This window comes from Bactrocera neohumeralis, chromosome 3 (assembly GCF_024586455.1).
Source record: "Bactrocera neohumeralis isolate Rockhampton chromosome 3, APGP_CSIRO_Bneo_wtdbg2-racon-allhic-juicebox.fasta_v2, whole genome shotgun sequence".
Taxonomy (NCBI): Eukaryota; Metazoa; Arthropoda; class Insecta; order Diptera; family Tephritidae; genus Bactrocera; species Bactrocera neohumeralis.
Window position 1 is genome coordinate 12,261,462 of NC_065920.1, and position 21,146 is coordinate 12,282,607.

Here is a 21,146-nt window from a genome sequence, read left to right on the forward strand (position 1 = left end):
CGTCCACTCCCTAGTAATTAACTTTACACTTATATAATAACTTAATGCAAAATTTAAAATCTCAGTTGTACTAAATAGCCATACATTACCCATACATATGCATACATACAACATAAGAGCATATGTATGTACATATGTATGTGTGTCACGCAGCAAATAACCAAGTAAAAGTTGAGTGTAAAATTATAGCTAAAATTAATAGCAGCATTAGTAACAGCAGCAGCAGCAGCAAACACAACAACAATACCAAATTGAGCTAATACTAAAACCTAACACCAATAAAAAATGCTAAAGAAGCACACACACATACACAAAATACCGGATCAAGCGCCGCGATAGCGATAAGTAAAGCCAACAACAAATTCGTTTAGCAATTGGCAAAAGCAACACATAGAAAAAAATTACAAACCAAAAACAAGTTTGTACGAAAACCATGAAACGTTCGATATACAACAACGAAAATGAAATTTTTAGCAAAGAAATGACACCGACCAACACCAACACAAACACACACACATGCGAACACAAACACGAACACAAAGCGACACAGTACCATTTACTGGTTTGCGCTGTGCACCTAACCACGCCCCCCTCGACAACGTGTCTTCCCGCCAACCTCCATTTGCTCCCACACCTATGCGAACAACACCAACACCCATGCTTCCTGCTTTAGTTACCCCTGTTTCGAGTTAAAATTTTTAGTTAAAATGCAATATAGCAGCCTAGTGTTGATTAACAGTGCATATACAACAACAAAACCAATTTTATAGTAGGCCTGAGCTTGCTTATGACCAAACTTAAGCGTTATAAATATTATATAATTCAAAATACCTACATAGTACATACGTTCTTTATGTTTACTTTTGCTGAATTTCAAAACAATTATATGCCGTTTAGTCTCAGATTGGGAACTGTGGACGGGACAATTCTCACATGGTTCACATATGCCAGCAACTGAATAAAATATATATCATATTTTAACATTCTTCATTTCTTTTTTTTTTGGAATTTGAATTTTCGAAATTTTTTATTTTTGAAATTTTGAAATTTTCGAACTTTTGAATTTTCGAAATTTTGTATTTTTGAAATTTCCAATTTTCGAAATTTTTGAAATCTCAAAATTTTGTATTTTCGAAATTTCGAACTTTTCGAAATTAGTCGTTTTTATGCTGACCACCAACAACACGCCTTGTTTATCAAATAATAGAAAAATTATTTTTTTTAACATCTTACTTAACATATAACTTGGATTTAATACCCTCATAAACATTTTTTTTTTTTCAACACAATGCGTACACACACCATCAAACCAGTGCGCGCTGACGCCTAAAAGTCGGCCTTTTGTACAGAAAAATCAACACAAAAAAACAAACCAAAATGAAACACTCATTCACTAATCGCCAGGCTCTCTCTCTTTCACGCTCTCATACTCTCTCTGCTCGTACTCTCTACAACTATCACAAACTTATTATTTTAATATTGGCATTTTAGTTCCTTATAAGCAATATACAACAACAAAACTTTGTAAAAATGTATGCAGCAAAAATTAAAAACAAAAAAATATAAAATAAAATAAAAATAATATATAACAATTATAGTAAGTAATGCGTAGGGTCCCGCAATGCAGCCAGCTGTAACTAAATTCACTAACCCTGACAATTATTTTGGTATTTTGCATTAGTCAGTAAGTTGTAAATATGTCTAAACCGAAGTGTACTGTTCTTTGGCAGTGAGCTACTACTAACACTTGTAAATATTTCAATATGCTGTGTTGTTGTTGCACATACACAAACACACAGTTGTATATTTCGAAAAAGTATTTAAAAATATATAAAAAAATTACGTTTTGTATAAATTAGTTTTGGTATACGATAGTATTTTTTAATTCGATATTTTTTTTTTTTGTTTTTGCTAATTTGTAAATTAAAATTATATAAACGAATGTAAAGAGCATATAAATATTATATATACAAAAACTTCCTTCATATTTTCCCTTTTATACATATTTTTTAAATTAATTAGTATTTTGCTTTGAAAAACCTAAACACACATACATAGAAAAAGGTTAAAAAAAATATCCCGAATAGGTGTACATAATAGGGCAGAGCGCATGTGTTGGATGTCGTACGAATTTTCAACCGAAAAAGTAATAAAATTATATAAAAACTAATTTTACGATTTACGATTTTTTTCAAAAATTCATTTTTGGCGCATATTCAAAAAGTAGCAATATTTTGTAAAATATTTTAAAAATCTATTTATTGTTATAAAAACTTCAAATTTGAACTTTTATCGGTTTAACGCATCAAATGACTCTCAAATTTCCGAAAACTCTCCGTAAAAACCTCTTCAAAAAGTTTATAACTTGAACTCGTTAAAAAAATTTTAGTTGTTTAAAACTGTTCCTAAAAATTTAGTTTTACATCCGAAAAAACTCTCCAAATTTCGAAAACTCTCCAAAATGTTCAAAACTCATTCAGAAATTATTAGAATTTATTAATTGTTTGAAACTGTCCCTAAAAAACTATTTTCAGAGCAGAAGAAAGCTCTCAAAATTTTGTAACACTTTCCAAATTTCGTAATGCTATCAAAACAATGTTTTAGAAATTGTCTAAGACTGTTCCCAAAAACATGTTTCAACATCTCCAATATAATTTCGAAAAAGCCTCAAAAAATTTGCGAAACTCATTCCGAATTGTCTAAAACTGTTCCTAAAAATATCTTTTCACAACTGAAGAAAACTCTAAAAATTTCGAAAAACTCTAAAAAACTTTTCGTAACTCAATCCGAATTCATTAAAATGTTTCTCGGTAAAAAGGAATTCTGCAAATTTCGACAAAATCTCAAAAAAAAACAATTTCGAAATTTCGAAAAACTCTTCACACAAAAAAAAAATTAAGCTCAATAAATACGCTTCCAGCAAAACGTGAAAAACTATTCATAAATATTTTTCACTGCCAAAGAAAAATTTTTCACAGCGGAAAAACTCTCCAATTTTCGCAAAACCTCTCCAATTATCGGAAAAACTCTCCAATTTTCGGAAAAACTCTCCATGGCTCTGTCTGAATCTATCATAAACCACGTTTTTTGGTTGCCTACTCTTATACTGAGCCAAAGTTTTAAACGGTGAAACTGCGAAATACGATCAGGTGGTAACTCTCATTTCAAAACTGCCAAAAATGTAATAACACAGATGCCAACGCTCATTGCTCACCAAACTTTGCATTTTTTTAACAAAGAGACAAATTTAATTGGAAGTGGATTAAAACAGGTGGCAACTATTTGGAAAAAATTAACATTTTAATCGACTTTGAAATCATGATTTTTAGTATTGAAAAGATTTAACTAGAAATTGTTTTAACGAATATGCGCCAAGGAAACTTAAAACTTAATAAAAAATAAAAAATTAACTAATTTTCATTAAAAAAATTATAATTCATAACTAAACCAACGCGTAATGGGCAAAAATAAAATAATAATAAAAAAATTGTACGTATCATTCACTCAAATAACAAAATTACATAAAATAATAACTCGCTTGTATCCAACTCTAACAACACAGAAAATAAACAAAAAGAACAACTAGTCACAAACGGCAAAGCACTTTTGCTGCGATCTTGAAAATGTGAGATGTCTCCCCTTCACAGTTCTCCACTAATTTGATGTTTACACGAGCTGTTTGTAAAACAAAAACAAAAGCAATAATTTATTACATTTTAATAAATTTGTTTTTTCATGAATTGGCACAACCTTTTTCCAAAAGCAAAGAAAAACTAATAAATATCCTACACAGTATTTAACAAAAACACTTTCCAATACTTTTTTTTACGAAAACAGAAACCCAAAATTATTATTATTGTCTAAACGCTACCGTTTTCAAAATAACGTTTCGAATTTACGCACACACAAACACATACACATTTAGAAAATTTCGTTTCCGAAACAGAGTATTACATAGCATTTCTAATATCACAACCTAACCTCAAAGTCAAACGCAATAATCCTCTCCTAAACAACCAACAGCACTACAAAACGTCCAAGTGCCAACACCGCTATCCTAGAAAACTACCACACAACCACTCCCCACCCACACAGTACCAACCAGCCAACAAACACGGAACCAATCCACCCACTGACAAACAAATTATAGTTTATAAATGTCACTAAAGTCCCTAGAAACATAGGAACCCACCAAAACGAAAAATCTACCAAATATAATGTCAAGTCGACACTGTTCCCGAATCCACACAAACACACACCGTACCTGTTTAAACACTAAGCGTAGGGTTAGTTTAAGCTTATTACTTAAGTACCACAATTTTTTTACCCACGAAATTTCCCTCACTTTCCCGAACGCGTACACTCAACTATACACTACAGCTGTTCCGCTCGCACAATTTCCGTTTACTCGTGAGTACGCCGCCACATAAGTGGCTCACAAACTGGCTCACTTCTTTCTCTTCCGCTCGATTTGGCTCTCGACTGCATGTGCTTGCGAAGCAAAAAAGTCAAAATTCTCTGTCAAAAACGCGCTGACTCCCTCAATGTGCATGCATATATTTTAAACTCTCTTATCAAATCTACCGAAATCACTCTGTCTTTCACTCGTTCGCTCTTTCTATTTGTGCACACAAGCTTCAGCAATGAAAGCTTACTTAAAACCTAAATCTCACTCAATGTCGCTAGACAAGAGTACTACTATTAAAATCACGCCTACTTTTCTTACCGAAAATCTCCCACTCTCAAATCCAGTATATGCACTCGTGTAAGAGGAAATGTATAAATAGAAGAAAAGGATTTTTTTTACAACAAAACAATCACTAGCAACCAAAAAACCCGTCTCTCTATCTCACGATCTCTCTCTCTCTCTTTCGGCCACTTCAAATTCCATTTTAGACACCGAACAATGCACATCAGACGTCGAATGTCCCAGTGAGAAATCATGCCTGCAAGGACACTGCGTTGATCCTTGTTCGGTGCGTGGCGTTTGTGGTGCAAATGCGCTTTGCAAGAGCGTACTACACCGACCGCGTTGCTCCTGCCCCAGTTGCTATATCGGACGACCCGAAGTCGAATGCAAGCCGGATCCCAAGTGCACCGACGACACTATGCTGCAACCGCGTGATCCACAACAACAAATACCCTGCGCACAGGACAACGATTGTCCCGACCATCTGCAGTGCAGTCACTATGGCCAATGTAATGATCCATGTCAGAATCCGCTATTCATATGCGGCGGCAGTAAGAAGTGTGAGACACGTCGCCACCAACCGGTATGCGTGTGCAAATCCGGCTTCATTGTGAATGAATATGGTGAATTGACTTGCGCGCCCGAGAAGCGTGAATGCTATCGCGATGATGATTGCGCCTCGAATATGGCTTGTAGTGAGGGCAAATGCCGCAGTCCGTGCGTGGTGCCCGTGGGTCGTCAACCCATCTGTGCGGAGAATAAATCCTGCGAGGTGCAGGATCACAAGCCAGTCTGCATTTGTATGAAGGATTGTCAACCGTCGATATCGATTTGTCTGCGCGATGCGGGCTGTCCGTCGGGTTTGGCGTGCCGCTCGTATCAGTGCGTCAATCCGTGCGATTTTGCAACGTGCGCACCCAACTCGCCATGCATCGTCGAGGATCATAAGCCGATATGTAAATTCTGCCCGCCCGGATTTATAGCCGATGCCAAGCATGGATGTCAAAAAGGTAAAGCAATCGTCTAGAGTTGTATAAGTGTGAACAAAAACTACTACTACCAAAAAATCAAAAAAAAAAAAAGTTACATAAAAATGCAAACAAAATTAAGAAAAAACAACATGTGCTCACTGTCTCATGCTCTCTCCAATACTCCTACAATTTTCGCTCATATTAATGCCACACAGGCCGTGCGCGCCCTCTCACCCACACATTAACGTTTGTTTGGTGTGCGCTCGGCGGCTGCGCGGCGCCTCCAACTGCAAGCAACTAATTTTTGTTTTAACGAACTGCTTCCCGCGAGCGCCGCACAGCGCTTACAATCAGCAAGTAACAACTATATTTCTGCTGCTCGACAGTGAGAACTCAAGCGTTTTTAAATGAAATTTATTTTTTAATTTTTTTTCTGACAAAAAGTATGCTTAAAACCGTTAATAAAGCCCATGGCAGTTTCAGTCTAACGCAAAAATGCAAAAGCTTTGCAGCACTATTTCTTGAAAGAGAAAATCCGCTTACCACCAATCGAGTTATTAATTAAACAATTTAAGAAAAACAAAAACAACATTTGTCTGTCATTGAAAACTTGAACTTCATACGTTTTTCGTAACTCCAATAGCTAACCAACAGTAAAATCCTCTACACATTCACACACGCTCATGCCACAGTTCAATTAATGAATTAATTACTTAAAAAAAACAACAACAACAACAATTAATCAATGCAATAAACAGCAAATTAATCCAAAATTAATATTTTGTTGGAAAAATTTTGAAGTAAACAATTAAAAATTTTTGGTTTGTAACATACAACAGTCGAAAGTATTACTAACGGTTTACCAGCGTAGCTAACTAATTGTAAAACAAAGTACAAAGTAACTGTAAATTCTAAATATAATACATTAAAACCCAAACCTTACTACCTCAAACAACGTAAAGCCAAACATAATATTTAGATACATATATATATATATACATATATACTTATATATAAATATAAAACTAATATACTTATGACCCCTTGATATATCCCGCTCCTTAAAACGTAAAATAAGTACCCCTCTACTAGTCAATTTGTACCTGTAATAACTGATAGCAACCCCCATGTATATATTTACCCTCCACCAAAACAAAAACAAAAGAAAAACCACAAATTTCCCAAAAAAAAAATTATTTACTTCCAATTGTATATATATTTTTTATATCTAACATATTTTTTATCTTATCAACATGTAAAAAATTTACTCTACGCCACAATGTACAAAACAAATTCTACATTCTTTATTACAAAACAAAAACAAAAAAACATTAACCAAATTGTAAAAATCACCAAAAACAAATTACAACCACAAAAACTCGTGCAGCCATAACAACTTCTACGCCTGCTACAACTGCGTCTGCAACTCCAGCTACGTCTCCGTCACCGGCTGGTGCCAACTGTACACAAGATGTTGACTGCGACGAAACGCTTCAGTGCAGCAGCGCGCGGCAATGCGTTGATCCCTGTACAGTCGTGTGTGCCGAGTCTGCATTGTGTATTGTGAAAGCACATCGCGTGGCCACATGTATCTGCGCTGATAGTTTTATTGGCAATACCACCGTCAAATGCATTCCCATACTCTTTGAAATACCCTCGACTCTTGAAACTACCACAAAACCTATATCGTATGACCGTACGGACACGACTGCGACAACTGTTAAGTACACCACCATGTATATAGGCAATCAAACAGAAATGCGTACCCACTATACAGATATTGTCGCCGAAACAGAAACCGAATCTTATGACAGTACGACACAAGCGACGGAGTTTAGTACGACCACCCAAACAGCTGAAACACGACCTACGACAAAAGAGATAACAACAAAAGTCACCACAAGTGAACCCGAAGGTGAAACAAAATTTACTCCCACCCCTGCATCAATCACCGAAATTCCATCGAAGGCAACCACTGTGGGATATACCACTGTCCCAGGTGTAAGAATCACAACACCAGAATCTACAACAATATCTGAAGGTGAAGAAAGATTTACCTCCACACGTCGACCGGTCACAGAGACCTCTGCTCCGGAAACTACTGCGGGATATACCACAGTCCCAGGTGTAAGAATCACAACTCCAGAATCTACAACAATATCTGAAGGTGAAGAAAGATTTACCTCCACACGTCGACCGGTCACAGAGACCTCTGCTCCGGAAACTACTGAGGGATATACCACAGTCTCAGGTGTAAGAATCACAATACCAGAATCTACAACAATATCTGAGAGTGAAGAGAGATTTACTTCCACACGTCGTCCGGTCACTGAGACCTCTGCGCCGGAAACTACTGAGGGATATACAACAGTCCCAGGTGTAAGAATAACGACACCAGAATCTACAACAATATCTGAAGGTGAAGAAAGATTTACTTCCACACGTCGACCGGCCACAGAGACCTCTGCTCCGGAAACTACTGCGGGATATACCACAGTCCCAGGTGTAAGAATCACAACTCCAGAATCTACAACAATATCTGAAGGTGAAGAAAGATTTACTTCCACACGTGGTCCGGTTACTAAGACCTCTGCGCCGGAAACTACTGCAGGATATACCACAGTTACAGGTGTAAGAATCACAACACCAGAATCTACAACAATATTTGAAGGTGGAGAAAGATTTACTTCCACACGTCGACTGGTCACTGAGACCTCTGTACCGGAAACTACAGCGGGATATACCACAGTTCCAGGTGTAAGAATCACAACACCAGAATCTACAACAATATCTGAAGGTGAAGAAAGATTTACCTCCACACGTCGACCGGTCACAGAGACCTCTGCTCCGGAAACTACTGCGGGATATACCACAGTCCCAGGTGTAAGAATCACAACTCCAGAGTCTACAACGATATCTGAAGGTGAAGAAAGATTTACTTCCACACGTGGTCCGGTTACTAAGACCTCTGCGCCGGAAACTACTGCAGGATACACCACAGTTCCAGGTGTAAGAATCACAACACCAGAATCAACAACAATATCTGAAAGTGAAGAGAGATTTACTTCCACACGTCGTCCGGTCACTGAGACCTCTGCGCCGGAAACTACTGAGGGATATACCACGATCCCAGGTGTACGAATCACAACACCAGAATCTACAACAATATCTGAAAGTGAAGAGAGATTTACTTCCACACGACGTCCGGTCACTGAGACCTCTGCGCCGGAAACTACTGCAGGATACACCACAGTCACAGGTGTAAGAATCACAACACCAGAAGGTGAAGAAAGATTTACTTCCACACGACGTCCGGTCACTGAGACCTCTGCGCCGGAAACTACTGCAGGATATACCACAGTCTCAGGTGTAAGAATCACAACACCAGAATCTACAACAATATCTGAAGGTGAAGAAAGATTAACCTCAACACGTCGTCCGGTTACTGACATCTCTGCGCCGGAAAGTACTGCAGAATACACCACAGTCCCAGGTGTAAGAATCACAACTCCAGAGTCTACAATGATATCTGAAGGTGAAGTAAGATTTACCTTCACACGTCGTCCGGTCACTGAGACCTCTGCGCCGGAAACTACTGCAGGATACACCACAGTCCCAGATGTAAGAATTACAACTCCAGAGTCTACAACGATATCTGAAGGTGAAGAAAGATTTACTTCCACACGTCGACCGGTCACTGAGACCTCTATGCCGGAAACTACTGAAGGATATACCACAGCCACAAGTGTAAGATTCACAACACCAGAATCTACAACAATATCTGAAGGTGAAGAAAGATTAACCTCAACACGTCGTCCGGTCACTGCGATCTCTGCGCCGGAAACTACTGAAGGATATACCACAGTCACAGGTGTAAGAATCACAACACCACAAGGTGAAAAAATTTTTACTCCCACACGTCGTCCGGTCACTGAGACTTCTGCGCCGGAAACTACTGCAGGATACACCACAGTCACAGGTGTAAGAATCACAACACCAGAAGGTGAAGAAAGATTTACTTCAACACGTCGACCGGTCAAACTACTGAGATATACCTCTGAAGCACAGAAACTACTGAAGGTGAAGAAAGATTTACAGGATACACCACAATCCCAGGTGTGGGAATAAAAACTCCAGAATCTACAACAATATCTGAAGGTGAAGAAAGATTTACCTCCACACGTCAACCGATCACTGAGACCTCTGCGCCGGAAACTACTGCGGGATATACCACAATCCCAGGTGTACGAGTCACAACACCAGAATCCACAACAATATCTGAAGGTGAAGAAAGATTTACCTCCACACGTCAACCGATCACTGAGACCTCTGCGCCGGAAACTACTGCAGGATACACCACAATCCAGGTGTACGAGAATCACAACACCAGAAGAAGGTGAAGAAATATTTACTTCAACACATCGACCGGTCACTGAGAAACCTGAAGTAGCAACAACACCTGAGGGAGAACTACTCCCACCCTCGGAGGACACACCACAGTCCCAGGTGTAAGAATCACAACACCAGAACGTGAAGAAAGATTTACTTCAACACGTCGTCCGGTCACTGCGATCTCTGCGCCGGAAACTACTGAAGGATATACCACAGTCTCAGGGGTAAGAATCACAACACCAGAATCTACCACAATATCTGAAGGTGGAGAAAGAGTTACAGCAACACGTCGACCGGTTACTGAGACCTCTGCGCCGGAAACTACTGAAGGATATGCCACAGTCCCAGGTGTAAGAATCACAACACCAGAAGGTGAAGAAAGATTTACTTCAACACGTCGACCGGTCACTGAAACCTCTGTGCCGGAAACTACTGAAGGATATACCACAGTCACAGGTGTAGGAATCTCAACACCAGAAGGTGAAGAAAGATTTACTTCAACACGTCGACCGGTTACTGAAACCTCTGTGCCGGAAACTACTGAAGGATATACCACAGTCACAGGTGTAAGAATCACAACACCACAAGGTGAAGAAAGTTTTACTCCCACACGTCGTCCGGTCACTGAGACTTCTGCGACGGAAACTACTGCAGGATACACCACAGTCCCAGGTGTAAGAATCACAACACCAGAAGGTGAAGAAAGATTTACTTCAACACGTCGACCGGTCACTGAGACCTCTGCGCCAGAAACTACTGCAGGATACACCACAATCCCAGGTGTGGGAATAAAAACTCCAGAATCTACAACAATATCTGAAGGTGAAGAAAGACTTACCTCCACACGTCGACCGGTCACTGAGACCTCTGTGCCGGAAACTACCGTAGGATACACCACAGTCCCAGGTGTAAGAATCACAACACCAGAAGGTGAAGAAAGATTCACTTCAACACGTCGACCGGTCACTGAAACCTCTGCGCCGGAAACTACTGCAGGATATACCACAGTCACAGGTGTAAGAATCACAACACCAGAAGGTGAAGAAAGATTTACTTCAACACGTCGTCCGGTTACTGAGACCTCAGCGCCGGAAACTACTGCAGGATACACCACAGTCACAGGTGTAAGAATCACAACACCAGAAGGTGAAGAAAGATTTACTTCAACACGTCGACCGGTCACTGAAACCTCTGTTCCGGAAACTACTGGAGGACATACCACAGCCACAGGTGTAAGAATCACAACACCACAAGGTGAAGAAAGATTTACTTCCACACGTCGTCCGGTCACTGAGACCTCTGCGCCGGAAATTACTGCAGGATACACCACAGTCCCAGATGTAAGAATCACAACACCAGAAGGTGAAGAAAGATTTACTTCAACACGTCGACCGGTCACTGAGATCTCTACGCCAGAAACTACTGCGGGATATACCACAGTCCCAGGTGTAAGAATCACAACTCCAGAGTCTACAACGATATCTGAAGGTGAAGAAAGATTTACTTCCACACGTGGTCCGGTTACTAAGACCTCTGCGCCGGAAACTACTGCAGGATATACCACAGTTACAGGTGTAAGAATCACAACACCAGAATCTACAACAATATCTGAAGGTGGAGAAAGATTTACTTCCACACGTCGACTGGTCACTGAGACCTCTGTACCGGAAACTACTGCGGGATATACCACAGTCCCAGGTGTAAGAATCACAACTCCAGAGTCTACAACGATATCTGAAGGTGAAGAAAGATTTACCTCCACACGTCGACCGGTCACAGAGACCTCTGCTCCGGAAACTACTGCGGGATATACCACAGTCCCAGGTGTAAGAATTACAACTCTAGAGTCTACAACGATATCTGAAGGTGAAGAAAAATTTACTTCCACACGTCGACCGGCCACTGAGACCTCTGTACCGGAAACTACTGCGGGATATACAACAGTCCCAGGCCTAAGAATAACGACATCTGAAATGGCAACAACACCTGAGGGAGAAGCTAGATTTACTCCCACCCCCGCTTCAATCACCGAAGTTCCTACGAAAAAGAGCACTGTAGGATACACCGCTATCCCAGGTGTAACAATCACAACACCAGAATCTACTACAATATCGGAAGGTGAAGAAAGATTCACTTCAACACGTCGACCGGTCACTGAAACCTCTGTGCCGGAAACTACTGCAGGATCCACCACAGTCACAAGTGTAAGAATGACAACACCAGAAGGTGAAGAAAGATTTACTTCAACACGTCGACCGGTCACTGACACCTCTACGCCAGAAACTACTGCGGGATATACCACAGTTCCAGGTGTAAGAATCACAACTCCAGAGTCTACAACGATATCTGAAGGTGAAGAAAGATTTACCTCCACACATCGTCCGGTCACAGAGAGCTCTGCTCCGGAAACTACTGCGGAATATACCACAGTTCCAGATGTAAGAATCACAACTCCAGAGTCTACAACGATATCTGAAGGTGAAGTAAGATTTACCTCCACACGTCGTCCGGTCACCGAGACCTCTGTACCGGAAACTACTGCGGGATATACCACAGTCACAGGTGTAAGAATCACAACACCAGAATCTACAACAATATCTGAAGGTGAAGAAAGATTTACTTCCACACGTCGACCGGTCACTGAGAGCTCTGCTCCGGAAACTACTGCGGGATATACCACAGTTCCAGGTGTAAGAATCACAACTCCAGAGTCTACAACGATGTCTGAAGGTGAAGAAAGATTTACTTCCACACGTGGTCCGGTTACTAAGACCTCTGCGCCGGAAACTACTGCAGGATATACCACAGTTACAGGTGTAAGAATCACAACACCAGAATCTACAACAATATCTGAAGGTGGAGAAAGATTTACTTCCACACGTCGACTGGTCACTGAGACCTCTGTACCGGAAACTACTGCGGGATATACCACAGTCCCAGGTGTAAGAATCACAACACCAGAATCTACAACAATATCTGAAGGTGAAGAAAGATTTACCTCCACACGTCGACCGGTCACAGAGACCTCTGCTCCGGAAACTACTGCGGGATATACCACAGTCCCAGGTGTAAGAATTACAACTCCAGAGTCTACAACGATATCTGAAGGTGAAGAAAGATTTACTTCCACACGTCGACCGGCCACTGAGACCTCTGTACCGGAAACCACTGCGGGATATACAACAGTCCCAGGCGTAAGAATAACGACACCTGAAATGGCAACAACACCTGAGGGAGAAGCTAGATTTACTCCCACCCCCGCTTCAATCACCGAAGTTCCTACGAAAAAGAGCACTGTAGGATACACCGCTATCCCAGGTGTAAGAATCACAACACCCGAATCTACAACAATATCTGAAGGTGAAGAAAGATTTACCTCCACACGTCGACCGGTCACAGAGACCTCTGCTCCGGAAACTACTGCGGGATATACCACAGTCCCAGGTGTAAGAATCACAACTCCAGAGTCTACAACGATATCTGAAGGTGAAGAAAGATTTACTTCCACACGTCGACCGGCCACTGAGACCTCTGTACCGGAAACTACTGCGGGATATACCACCGTCCCAGGCGTAAGAATAACGACACCTGAAATGGCAACAACACCTGAGGGAGAAGCTAGATTTACTCCCACCCCCGCTCCAATCACCGAAGTTCCTACGAAAAAGAGCACTGTAGGATACACCGTTATCCCAGGTGTAAGAATCACAACACCCGAATCTACAACAATATCTGAAGGTGAAGAAAGATTTACCTCCACACGTCGACCGGTCACAGAGACCTCTGCTCCGGAAACTACTGCGGGATATACCACAGTCCCAGGTGTAAGAATCACAACTCCAGAGTCTACAACGATATCTGAAGGTGAAGAAAGATTTACTTCCACACGTCGACCGGCCACTGAGACCTCTGTACCGGAAACCACTGCGGGATATACAACAGTCCCAGGCGTAAGAATAACGACACCTGAAATGGCAACAACACCTGAGGGAGAAGCTAGATTTACTCCCACCCCCGCTTCAATCACCGAAGTTCCCACAAAAGAGAGCACTGTGAGGTACACCGCTATCCCAGGTGTAAGAATCACAACACCAGAATCTACAACAATATCTGAAGGTGAAGAAAGATTTACCTCCACACGTCGACCGGTCACAGAGACCTCTGCTCCGGAAACTACTGCGGGATATACCACAGTTCCAGGTGTAAGAATCACAACTCCAGAGTCTACAACGATGTCTGAAGGTGAAGAAAGATTTACTTCCACACGCGGTCCGGTTACTAAGACCTCTGCGCCGGAAACTACTGCAGGATATACCACAGTTACAGGTGTAAGAATCACAACACCAGAATCTACAACAATATCTGAAGGTGGAGAAAGATTTACTTCCACTCGTCGACTGGTCACTGAGACCTCTGTACCGGAAACTACTGCGGGATATACCACAGTCCCAGGTGTAAGAATCACAACACCAGAATCTACAACAATATCTGAAGGTGGAGAAAGATTTACTTCCACACGTCGACTGGTCACTGAGACCTCTGTACCGGAAACTACTGCAGGATATACCACAGTTACAGGTGTAAGAATCACAACACCAGAATCTACAACAATATCTGAAGGTGGAGAAAGATTTACTTCCACTCGTCGACTGGTCACTGAGACCTCTGTACCGGAAACTACTGCGGGATATACCACAGTCCCAGAAGTAAGAATCACAACACCAGAATCTACAACAATATCTGATGGTGAAGAAAGATTTACCTCCACACGTCGACCGGTCACAGAGACCTCTGCTCCGGAAACTACTGCGGGATATACCACAGTCCCAGGTGTAAGAATTACAACTCCAGAGTCTACAACGATATCTGAAGGTGAAGAAAGATTTACTTCCACACGTCGACCGGCCACTGAGACCTCTGTACCGGAAGCCACTGCGGGATATACAACAGTCCCAGGCGTAAGAATAACGACACCTGAAATGGCAACAACACCTGAGGGAGAAGCTAGATTTACTCCCACCCCCGCTTCAATTACCGAAGTTCCCACAAAAGAGAGCACTGTGAGGTACACCGCTATCCCAGGTGTAAGAATCACAACTCCAGAGTCTACGACGATATCTGAAAGTGAAGAAAGATTTACTTCCACACGTCGTCCGGTCACCGAGACTCTTGCGACAGAAACTACTGCAGGATATACCACAGTCACAGGTGTAAGTATCACAACACCAGAATCTACAACAATATCTGAAGGTGAAGAAAGATTTACCTCCACACGTCGTCCGATCACTGAGACATCTGCGCCGGAGACTACTGCAGGATATACCACAGTCTCAGGTGTAAGATTTACAACACCAGAATCTACAACGGTATCTGAAGGTGAAGAAAGATTTACTTCTACACAGCGTCCGGTTACTGAAACCCTTGCACCAGAAACGACTGCAGGATATCCCACAGTCCCAGGTATAAGAATAACGACACCTGAATCAACAACCATATCCGAAGGTGAAAAAAGATTTACTTCCACACGTCGTCCGGTAACTGAAACTCCTGCGACGGGTTCCACTGGATTTGAAACTACAGCTGAGTACTCAAGCCTTCCAGGTGTGAATATCACATTAACAACGCCACAAACTACAGCTGGCACAACAAGCGAATTAATTAAGATAGTAACACCGGCCGGCTATGGTACAGAAACACCGTTAACACAACGAACAGTCACTGTAACACCAATCTACGTAGAGGCGACAACTCCAGAGGTGCTATTATTACCCACAACCGAAATACAACCGATTACTACTATACGAACACCGCTCGACACGAATGTCACAATAACAGAACCAAGCTTTCGCGTCAATCAAACGACAAGACCACAATTGCCGAGTACAATGCCACCTACGACCGTACCCTTGACAACTTGCGTGACTGACAGTGACTGCACGAACGAAGAGTTTTGCTTGCGCGGGGAATGCATTAATCCTTGCCTACTCTTGCCGACCTTCTGTTACATGTATAGTCCGAATTTTGCGATCTGTCGCACGATCGAACATGTGCCCATGTGCTTTTGCGATAACGCAGCTGATGTAAATACTACCGATTGTCATATAATAGCAGGTAACTTCATAAGTGTGTATGTATGTACTTATGTACGTATAAGACAAGAAAACAAAGAAAGAAAGCTTGTTTTTATTAGTTAGAAAAGTGAAATCGGAGACCTTTTACTTTGTCTCCGATGGAATGAGTTTGCAATGCGGGGTTTCGGTTTATGGCGACGACCGGTGGAAACTGCCGCAAGGACGTCTGCTCCTATCCACTTAGTCTACTCTATATTACTCTACTCTCTTACACACTATTATTTGTCTGCTGAATAAATGTTACTCTACTCGTACGATTTCTATGTCGAGCGGCAAAGTTTTGAAATGCAATTATTATCTGGGAAACAATTATTACAATTTAAGTGCATAAATATCTGAGTCACCCATCATCAGACGTGTCATGCATGTAAGGAGCAATCATATAAACGTATACATACGTGTTTTATCGCTCGCTCTTTCTTGCTCACATTCGCTCACTCGCTCGCTCTCAAATGTGTCTCATATATATCTTAGTATATGTTATATGACTTTGCCGCTCAGCTGTCTTTATCTAGTGTCTTATTTGATTTCATATGTCTGTGTTATCGTGTTCTCAAGTCTTTTGTGGTATGCTCTCGCCCTTATCTTTTATGTGTTCTAAACTGTTTACTGTTTCTCTCCCAAACACAAGCACACTCCCTTACACCCCACCCACAACTTTCTGCCTGCTCTCGCTCTCGTGAGTTTTTCGTACAATCGCACCAAAGCAAAGTGTACAAAAAATGCTCATGAGCACTTCTAGTGGTTCCTCTATTGGATCGTATGTTTCTTTATAAGTATCTTCGCGCTGTCTGTGAATCATCAACTTGGAAAGCATTTACCCTCCTCCTTACTTATTTACAATATATTTGCAACGTTGGTCTTCGTGGCGTGGATATCACCTCTATATGTTTTGCATGTTACCTCTTTTTGGAGTGTTAACTGTTTAGAACACTCTTTATATGTGTTTTTTGTCTTTAAGAGTATAGAAATTTTCCGCCATTTTTAGTTGTTCCACATGTGCAAAATGTAAAAATGTTTTGCAACACTCATTACGTTCCCACACTCACACGTACAACAAACCACCTCTTTCATCATCACACACTCTTTTCCGACCTCTATCTCTCATTTTCTATCTCCGCGCTCGCTCTTTCGTTCATCAAATCGCCCGCCGCATGCCTTGTGTCACCACAGCAGCCCGTCATAATATACATATGTTTGTATTGCCAAGACACGGTTTTGAGCTTACGCTCACTACGAAGCAACCCTGCGTACGTTTATTGCATGCAACTATGTTTTTGTGTAAATATTTGGCGAAGATATTCAATATAGGACTAACCATGAAGTGAAGTATCGAAAGATACGGATTATTTAAATACCAAAAAATATAATTCAAATCAAAGAAATAACATTATTGAGCAAAAATATTGATAATAAAAATAATATACATATATGTATGGACCATGTTCAAAACTATAAATGTATATATTAAATGTAAAAAAAACAAAACAAAAAACTTTTGTAATTAAATAAATGTGGTAGTTCGTCATTAATGTTGGTTAACGGTTTACTAAACACACAAAGTATTTTATGTCCCACCGTAGTAGTAGTAGTACTTAGTAATTTATGGTAATGTGTAGTAGTGCATGCATTTATTTTTCATATATTTTTTGTATATAAGAAAGTATGTAGACGCTTTCATCTAACTGTAAACTAAACTAATGCTGGCACTTTTGTAAATATACATATTTTTACTCTCTAGTGTAACGTAGAGTTGCTATTTCACATTTAATTTTATTTCTAAATGAAGAAAGGCTTCTGCTGCATGTAAACGCTTACTTTTTATAAAAACAAAAAACAAATTTAACTATTTTAACAAATAAAACTATTTATTGCTAAATTCTACAAGCCAAACAAATGAGGAAAAATTACTACACTTGACTGACCAAATTATTAAAAAAAAAATTACACAACAACACAAAACAAAAAATAACTAAATCAATCGGCGTTCAATAATATTAGCTTCCACAATTAAAATTAAAAAAAAAAATATTTATAAAATTATTTAACAAAAATTGCCTGCTTTATTTATGTATATTATTTTAGTTGAAAATTAAACAAAAAATATGTCACTGCGTATAACTAATTGCGTATATTTTCTCTTCCTCTCTTTCTCTCGCCTTGCGCGCATAACCTATAACTCTGTCCCTTTCTCTTGCACTATATCTCGTTATTTCTGCGCTGCTTAATAGAAATCGGCTGCGCTTCGAGCGATGAATGCCCAACACAACGCGCCTGCATTAATGGCGTGTGCTTGGATCCCTGCTCGTCTGCGAATCCATGTGGACGTGATCAGGAGTGCCAAGTGATAGAACATCAACCGGTTTGTTCGAAAGGTGAGTGATAATGCCAGTTAGGAGTATTGTGTTTATTTTAAGCGACAAAAATTAAATAACTGTTAGTAATAATAACCACAGGTTAAAATTTAATCGGCAATTTATGGATCTCTAATTTAGGGTTTTAATGGTTACATAATTAGGAAATGTGTATTGATGACAAAAATTTACACGAAATTGAAAATTCCACTTTACAGAAAAAAATTAACCAACGGTTAAATATTTAAAGTTAAAATTCATTAACCGGTGGTTAACATTTAACCGAAAGTTTAATAACTATTTTCGTTTACCAATGCTAAAGACTAATTAATTAAAAAACTACAGCAGCAGTTTCATTTAAATAAATAAATTCGTGTCTGTTTAAACACATTTACCGGTGGTTAAATTTTAACTGGAAGTTTGAAAACTACTTTTATACCAAATTTAAAGACTAATTGATTAAAAACTTACAGCAGCAGTTTCATTTAAATAACCTTAATGTCTGTTTAAATTCATTAACCGGTGGTTAAAATTTAACCGGAAGTTTAAGAACTATTTTCTTATACCAAGAAACAACAGTTTCATTTAAGTAGCCTTAATGTCTGTTTAACTTCATTAACCGGTGGTTAAAATTTAACCGAAAGTTTGAAAACTATTTTTTAAAACAGTAAAAGACTGATTAATTGAAAAACTACAAACATTTGCTGTTAAATTATTAAATATACCATTTTTTTTAATCTCCAGTCTGCGAATGTCAAAGAAAGGCCGATTGTCATGCCAGTTTCGAATGCGATGGCTGTCACTGTCGTCAAAGTATGCTTTCTTTATTACAGTTTATTATTTACTTGAATAAATAACTAAATCAATCCTCTATAAAAATTCTTACAGCAACTGGCCGCACACCTGGCTGTGAGCACTGCCCACCAGGCACCAACTGTGATCCCACAACTGGCGCCTGCATCAAAGGTGAGTGTCGTTGGCCTAACTTTTTACTGATTTTCGCTAAACTTTTATCATGTTTTAACACGAAAATTAAACAAAAAACACCTAAACACAAAATTAACCAAATTTACGCAATAAAATAACTGTACAGCTGTAACTGTGTATATATGTAATTATTAAAACGTTTATAGAAGATATTTCCCTCTAATTTAATACTTAATATTTTTGAAATATTTTTCTATAATTAATTTAACAAAAATATTTTACAAAACCCTTTCGTTGTACATAAATACATAGTTTAATACAGAATTAATTTCAACACAAAAATAATTTCCAACACACACACACACACACACACACAGAGAACACATAGTTTATGCGATTTAGCTACACGATTTCTTTTAATTTTTTTATTTTATGTTTTTGTTGTATTTGTAAATATTTACGTAATCACGTTTTTGTATATATTTTCCATAAAACCCACCCTACGTTACCTGTGTAAATACGTAACAAACAAAATTACCAACAACAAATAGCTAACGTTACAATAACAACCACCACTACCAATATAACAACTACCATCACCACATCTAACCCAATCACTGATGTTACAACCGACATCAACGACACAACTCAAACCGGCACAACCACGAGCACCACCACCACCACCACCCCCTCCATTACTACCGCTACGCCGTCAGGCAGCACAACCGTACCCACAACAACCAGCGCCTACTTCGAAGACACAACCACAGTGCCAATCAGTAGTAGTAGTACTACAGAAACGCCCATGTCCATCACTACCGAGTCGACGAAAGAGCAGGAGGACATGAATACGACGGCAAGCAAAACTGGTCCACCGAAAGGTTATCGCGATGGTGAGAATAACATAACCGCCAGCACTATGCCAGAGCAGCCAACCACGCCGGCGGTGCAAGTGTCCGTCTCCACAGCTACGTCGTCTACATCGAGCAGCAGCAGCAGCTCGCGACGCGGTGAAGACACTAAGGGTCCGTTCGATACGCGTACAACAACACCGAAAATGAAAACTACACGCATCGATACGTCAAATGAATTTGACTATAATTTCACAACACTATTGACAACAACACAACGCACCACCTTCCCGGTGACAATGGTGACGGAGCCCATGAAAGAGTTGGACCAAACCACCACAATGGGTGTACGTGATTTAGTGACAACAATGTTTCCGGTGATAACACCACCGGCATCGGAACAAACGACACAGCGACCAACTGTCGCGGGTACAACAACACCGTTTGTTTATGAGACAATCGAACCGATTACAACAATGTCAACTACGACGCAAACGGAAGCTGGCATAACAACAATGTCGCCGGATACTACCACCGAACCTGGCACCACTACTAAATTCTTAACAACCGAAACTGCTACAACAGTAGCAGCAACAACAACCCCAACAAGCACATCTACTGATATCACAATGTTTAACACTTGTACAGATCATACTAACTGTGGTTCTAGTCAATTATGCGTGCTGGGCATGTGTCGCAACAAGTGTCGTGATGGTGACACAAGCGATACGGAGTGTGTAAAAGGTATACATTTAGTAGCGAGTAGTTTTACTGGCGAGCTTTCAATAAGGAAATTGCATGGTTTCTGTCTATGAACTGTTTTAAAGGGT

At 40.1% G+C, this 21,146-nt stretch overlaps 1 protein-coding gene and 1 long non-coding RNA gene across 2 annotated transcripts in view; one reads left to right on the plus strand and one right to left on the minus strand.

Moving 5' to 3' along the window:
- LOC126753595 (uncharacterized) overlaps positions 1-21,146 on the minus strand; it is a 156,289-nt gene that overhangs the window by 133,624 nt on the left and 1,519 nt on the right. The window lies entirely within an intron of this gene.
- LOC126753594 (uncharacterized) overlaps positions 1-21,146 on the plus strand; it is a 203,521-nt gene that overhangs the window by 124,155 nt on the left and 58,220 nt on the right. Inside the window, 3 exon segments of the mRNA XM_050465148.1 lie at positions 18,416-18,559; positions 19,283-19,351; positions 19,427-19,504. Coding sequence (XP_050321105.1) covers positions 18,416-18,559; positions 19,283-19,351; positions 19,427-19,504 — 291 coding nt within the window.